At 42.8% G+C, this 7101-nt stretch overlaps 1 protein-coding gene across 3 annotated transcripts in view; it reads left to right on the forward strand.

Moving 5' to 3' along the window:
- Nucleotides 1-7101, forward strand: part of LOC101846950 (metastasis-associated protein MTA3) — a 61270-nt gene that overhangs the window by 30463 nt on the left and 23706 nt on the right. For 2 of the 3 annotated variants that reach the window (XM_005093385.3, XM_005093383.3), the window contains exon 4: nt 3292-3324. The exons of the other annotated variant lie outside the window; for it this stretch is intronic. In XM_005093385.3, the coding sequence (XP_005093442.1) occupies nt 3292-3324 (33 nt within the window). The remainder of the gene's footprint in view (nt 1-3291; nt 3325-7101) is intronic. 3 annotated transcript variants of the gene reach the window in all.

The raw sequence follows: 7101 nt of genomic DNA on the forward strand, positions 1-7101 counted from the left end.
AGAGAGAGAGAGAGAGAGAGAGAGAGAGAGAGAGAGAGAGAGAGAGAGAGAAACAGCAAAGCAATGCTGTCTCGTCTCGAAGCTCAGGAATCATTCATGCCACGTTGAAGATGCACTCATTATTCCCGCCTCTGAGTGTGTGCATATTTGTGTGTGTGCGCTCGTGTGTCTGTCTGTGTGGTGTGACCTGAGCTATGTACTATCGATTTTTCCCCTCAGATTAGTGGCCAACGATGTCCTCTCTTAGCGGCTGTTTCTTCTACCCCTCCCCCACTCCCCGCCCCTTCATCCCTGTTACTTTTGACACGGTGGACAGATAGGAAAAACGGCCATATGATATGGTGGGTGGTTGGAGGGTGTCGACGATGCTATGTGACCTATCGCCCTGTCTTCCCTTCTGCCATCTGGTGGGTGGTTGGCGGGCGCTCTCGTGTGGTTTCTCCATTTTTCTCCCATCAAACGGCGATCGTCCTTATCTCCCCACTCTCCTCATTTTCTATGTATATCGTATGGTACTCGATAGTAACACCTCTAATCCTCGCCCGGCACGTATATGACCTAATTGTGTTGCAAGTGCCGTGAAAAACTCGTACCTGTGGGTGGTTGGCGGGTGCTCTGGTGGGGTTTGCTCTAGACGGTCATTATGATCGCCTAGGGTTTGCTCCATCTTTCTCCTATGAAACAGCCATCGTCTTTATGTCCCCACTCTCCTTATTTTCTATGTATGGTACTCGCAAGTAACACCTCCAATCTTCGCCCCGCACGTATATGACCCAATTGTGGTGCAAGTGACATGAAACTCGTACTCGAATTTTTGAAAATGTTACGATGGTCGAAACGTGGCAGTGGGTGGTTGGCGGGTGCTCTGGTGTGGTTTGCTCCTTCTTTCCTATCAAACATCTATCGTTTTTCTCGCCCCTCCTTCTTTTTGTGTTTGTTACTCTCTTGTAACGGCTCTAATCTTCGGCACTTATATGACCTTATTGTGTTGCGAGTGCCGTAAAACACTTACTAAAACTAAACTAAGAAACGTGGCTGATATTGCGCTGTGGTATGACATGGGGCTAACACCGTCACCAAACAGGCTATTACGAACCGACTCGGTAAAATACACCTCAGCAGCAATAATAACTTGCAAAAGTTGGAAGGGCGTCCGTCCCTTGTGTGTCTTCCTTCGTTATTTTCTTACTCTTTTTTATGCCCGACTTCTCGTTTCGTATCGAGCCATTACGTGGGTGGTTGGAGGACGTTACTGGTTTGCCTTACTTCTTTTTGTTTCTGTCTGTCTTGCGTTCCCACTCCAATACACAGTGGGTGGTTGGCGAATGTTCTGGTGTGGTTTGCTCCTTCTTTCCTATCAAACATCTATCATCCTTATCTCCCCTTTTTCTTTTTTTATGTTTGTTACTCTCTTGTAACACCTCTAATCTTCTGGCGCTCCTATGACTTTATGCAGTTGCGAGCGCCGTAAAACCTCTACTAAAACTAAAAACTAAGTTAGTGGTTGGCAGGTGCTCTGGTGTGGTTGGCTCCTTCTTTCCTATCACACATCTATCAACCTTATCTCTCCTCCTTTTTGTTTGTTACTCTCTTGTAACACCTCTAATCTTGGGCACTTATATGACCTTATTGTGTTGCAAGTGCCGTAAAACACTTACTGCTAACTACCACTACACAATGTGTCCGTTATCAAGTCGATGTGCTTCCCAGGACTCCCCCGCCCCCCCCCCCCCCCCATTTTTGGAAAAAAGATGGAGCTATGACCCTTACTGTGTTCGTGTGCACACTCCAGACAAACGTAACAAATCAGCTACTGACAAAGTTAACACTTTTTGTAGCTCCTTACCGGACCTCCTTTATGTGGGGGCATGCCGCTTATTTTATTATTATGACCAGTGGGTGGTGGTGGTGTCGGTCATGATGGTGATCGTCGTTTTTGTCGTCAGGTTCATATACCGTTCATATCTTTTTAAATGACGTAAACAGTTTCGGAAACTAAACTAAGACCAAGCGGCCGGCGGGAATGGTGATGCTGGTTATGATGATGGTCGTGGTATTTTGTCGTCAGGTTCATATACCGTGCCGGCTAGCATAACCGTTATTTTGTTTTCTTCAGTGGCAGGATCCTCCTTCCTTCACAGGGAATACTTTTCTCGTCTCTCGCAGGTGCCGTTTCGCACCTTTTTCTTTCTGTTCAGTCCCCCCCCCCCCCCCCCCCAGACGGTCATTTTGTAGACAATATTATTTTACTCCTCGGCAAAAGTTGTCCCGTCTTTCCTATCAAACACCTACCGTCCTTTTGTCTCTCCTTTTCTTTGTATCTTACTATCGAATAATGCTGATAATCTTTGTCACTTAAATAACCATTTTGTGCTGCAAGTGTCGTTATTAAACTCTTAGGCTAGTAACACGAGAACGATTTCACATACCATACAATCAAGTTGCGTCTGTCTAACTGAGTAGGGGTGATTTCTGCTGCTTTTTCTTTCCTCATCCTTACTATCGTCATTTTGTCTCTACTTCTTTTGTGTTTGTCACCATCTTGTGAACTGCTATTTCCGGGATGCCTTTTGATAGTCCAAGCAGACTTTGTGCTGTTGAGGCTAGAGAGGTGAGCAGAGAAAACCTGATTCCCTGTAAAGACTTCTCTGTGTTGACGTCCATCCCTTGGCGCTCATATGACCTTATGCAGTACTGTTGCGAGCGCTGTAAAACCTTACTAAAACAAAACATAAATGATTTCTGTAGCGCTTTTCTCCCATAAGTCAGAGTGTTTTTGTCGAGGATTATGGACAGGTCCGAAATATGGAAAAGTAACAACTGTTCTGATATTGTTGCATTAACTATATTCATTTCAGGTCTGTTGTGTCGACGTATCCACACGTTGGTGTTCGGCTGGTGCTCTGTTGTGCTTTGCTAACTCTTTTCTATCAAACATCTGTTGTCCTTATTCCTCTCCTCCATTTCTTTGTATGTTACTCACAAGGCAACACAGCTAATCTTCGGCACTTATATGACCTAGTTATTTGTGTTACAAGTGCCGTGAAACTCTTACCAAAATATAAAACAAAAAGAAAAGCAGATGTACCACTGATTCTCGATGTTAATGTTTTCACTTCTCCTGTAATAATTGTATTTTTTCCCCCCAAGTTTTCTTTTTTTTTTAAAACAGGAAGACAGTGTGGGTTCTGCAGAAAACAAGTCAGTCGGAGCAAGCGATAATTCCTGCTGCTCTTTATATTCATTAATTTCTCGTCCATTGCTTTAATACCACTGTGTTTGTATTTGCAGACGCTCTCGACGAGGAAGGAGAGGAAAAGAGAGGTGTGTCTTTCTAATATTTTCCTCCACACGTGTATACAGGCTTTAAAAAAAAATTCTCTCTAATTTTTGTTTTGCTTTATTTTTTTGTCTGGTGGTTATTTCCTGTGCCACGCATAGGTCTGCCTTTTGTGTTGGTTTGTGACGCAACGTTTTGCTCCGGTCTAGTGTCTCGGTTTGGTCTGAAGATCTTAACACCCCCCCCCCCCCCCCCCCCCATTCTTCTCTCTCTCTCTCTTGTGACGTGGCAGTGGGACGGGGAGGAGGGGGAGGGGTACTTTAAGCTCTTTATTTACGCACCTAGAAAACACATGCTTTCAGTCTTCACAAACTGTAACTCACCAACACGCCCACGCATACACACGTTCGTGCTCACACGAATGACACACGTACATGTTCATAATTGTCATGTTCACACACGTGCTCTGCTCAAACGAAGTCACCTATACAGTCTCAGGTATGAACGGACTTACAAAAACACACACGCACATGCACAAACTCTTTCGTGCTCAAATGCACTCGTGGTAACTGCTGTGCTTGAAACTTGAAGCAAGCTCCACTTTCGGTAACTTACTCTCCCCCCCCCCACCCTCTTTCTCTCTCTCTCTCTCTCTCTCTCTCTCTCTCTCTCTCTCTCTCTCTCTCTCTCTCTCTCTCTCTCTCTCTCTCTCTTCATCTCTCTCTTGTGCACGTACACCCCCCTCTACACATGATGGCATGCATAGGAATACGCACCCCTGCACGCCCGCGCCGCGCGCACACACACACTCACACACACACACACACACACGCGCGCGCACGCGCATGCACACAAACTTGCACACACACACACACACACACACACACACACACACACACACACACACACTCACAAACACATAAACGCACACAAACAAATACACATAAACGCACACACAAACTTCTTTAAAGTTTCCTTGACAGCGATGTCCCTGCTAGTGAAAACAGCCGGGCTCTCCCAGACTCAAGTGGAAGAAACAGTTCTTTTTTCTAACTCTGAATTCGTGAAGTATGCAATTTGGGCGAGAGCTATTGCGATGGTCAGCGGTCAGATCTGTCGGGGTGGAGGGGGGGGGGGGGTGCCCATCGATAGTGGGGGAGGTGGTAGTTCCCAAGACCCGTCTCCACTTGACCCGTAGCCTTATGCACACTGCCAATCGGATTCATTTGACCGAATCGGACGCAGCCAGATTTTCCTTCATGCAAAAGCTACCATTTTGGCACAATACGACCTATTCAACTCACGACGTTGCAAAATAAAAACCTTGATTTTTGAAGATCACAGTCGAATTAAACCAAATGCAGTCGTACTGTGCCAACATGGTAGCCATGAAGGGAAGTTTGGATTGCTGGAGACACAACTCCATCAAATGAATTGAATCGTTGGTGTGCACTGTGGATAAATAACGTCTAGCTGTAGACAGTTCCTTCCCACAGGAGAACCGAGGGCCGTTGCAAAACGTTGCTCAATATTGGTGTGTCTGTATAATATTATGTTTGTGTATCTGCCTGTCATTTCATGTGTACCTCCTAGAGATGGCTGCTCTAGTCTGCAAACTCTGTTTTTGCACACATTCAGTGGGGTCATGTAAACAGACATTGATAAATTCACTGACCTGACACCCCCCCCCCCAAAAAAAAAATAAAAAAATAAATAAAAAAAATAAAATGAGAATAAATAAATAAAATAAATTATAAAAAAAAGCACCCCCCCAAAAAACAACAACAGATTGAACAGATCTTGGGTCTTGGCCTTTCTTGTACTAGTTTTGTCTTACTATTTGTGTCTCAGAGAATGTCAAAACGCTTTACGCCAAGGGAAGATACAACCTAGATAAAATATATGGATACTTAGGCTGTATTTCCTCTTGGCTATTAAGCAGTGTGTCGACACAATGTGAACCCCTGAATGAGCAGTATAATGAAGAACTGTTGCTCATCAAAAACATCTAGTGTTTTTTGTTGTCACATGATCCTTGTCAGTATCCTGTGGCTGTGCAGGGGAAGCCTCAGTTCAACATTATGCAGACTCCGGGCAAGAGCAGTCATCAGTTCTAATGTAACAGTGTGGGTGGATGTTTCTCTATATCTCAAAAAGGACAAAGATGCAAACTGTGGCTGCTATGTGTTTTATTGTGTTGTATGTTTATTATGGCTTGCTTTGTGTTGTAGAGTAGTGTAGTCTTATTTCTCTTGTTTGTTTGTTTGTTTTCTTTTCTTTTTTAATCTTCTTTTATTTCGTTTCTGTTTTGTGCTCTCACTTCTGGGTTTTGCAGGTGGCTTTGAACTCATCATTCACCATTTCCCCCCAGTAACTTTTTAATTTTACTTATGCTTTCTGCTTTAGCCACAGATCTCTCTCAATTCATTGTTGTCTGTACATGAGTGCATTCATTTTTATTTATTTTAAAGACTTTTATTTCATGTTTTATTTTCACTACCTCATTTTTCACTTTTGTATTTTATTTTGGGCATCATTTTAAACTATACTCAAGAGTGTGCACTGTTAGATTTATATTGCTGTTTGTGTCACGTAGTATTCTTTCAGTTCGCTCCCAAATAATTTGTTCCAGCAAGGTAACAGAAGTTCTGAGCCTGTGCCATGTGTTTTTGTGAATACATGTATCTCACACTCTTACAATTTTCATAACAAGTGTCTTCTTGGAACTGGAAAATATATTGTTGAAGACACTGTATGTTGTATCAGTGGTATGTTTCAAGGGAAGTTATCCTAAGACTTGGGACTTTAGTAACTTTTGCATTGCAGAGAGTGTGCTTTGAGTCACTTGTATTTTCTGGGAAAGGCTTAATGTATGATGCTTTTGGTGTTTACATGTGTTCATCAGTTTTAAATATTTCACCTTTGGTTGAGAGTTTTGCATGGCTTAATGCTGGCTTCACTTTTATCCTACTCAGGAAGCAAAAGATATTGTTTTCTGCAGGTCTTGGAAATTAGGTGCTTAGTAACATGTATGTTATTTTTCTCCTGTTCGCATGCGTGATGCCCATGACTCTGAAGTAACGTTATTGTAATCTTTGAGGTACTGCATGTTCACCTTTATGCACTTTAGCAGCAGACATGCGGGTAGATTTTATTATTTGAATGGGATGGCTGTTTTGTGTCAGTCAATGTAAAACAATAAGCTGTTTTGTGTTTTGGGAGCTGGTAATTACTTTGCTTGGGCAAACATGACAGCAGTAAGTTTATCTCATCTTCTTTACTGCTCAGGCCCAGTGGGTAGTTGGCGGGTGCTCTAGTGTGGATTGCTACTTCGGTCCTACCAAATAACCATCGTCTGTGTCTAATTTTCTTTTCTTTTTGTGTTACTCTCAAGTAAAACATCTATTCTTTGTTACCTATATGAAGTATATGATGACCTATTTGTGTTGCAAGTGCTGTAAAACTTGTACTAAAACTAAAAACTAATTTTAGGCCACTGCAAGGCTTCATGTTAGTGGCCAGAACTTAAGATAACACTTGTGGGTTTTTTGTTTTGTTTTTGTTTTAATTCTTATGTTTTATGATGTGTAGTTCTGTTTGGACCAGTGATTGTTGCCACAGCTGTAGGGAATCTCCTAAGAAATCACATTGTCAATGTGTTTGTGGTGATATCTTTGAGAAAAACATCTGGTGAACTGTACACTGAGGGTGGTATGGGAGGGGGGGGGTGCCCTGGTCTGTCTTGCTTCTTTACCATCACACAGTTGTGTCTATCTTTCTTTCCCTAAATGGCTTGTTATTGTGCCAAACAAATGTGATAT

This window comes from Aplysia californica, unplaced genomic scaffold (genome assembly GCF_000002075.1).
Source record: "Aplysia californica isolate F4 #8 unplaced genomic scaffold, AplCal3.0 scaffold00062, whole genome shotgun sequence".
Taxonomy (NCBI): Eukaryota; Metazoa; Mollusca; class Gastropoda; order Aplysiida; family Aplysiidae; genus Aplysia; species Aplysia californica.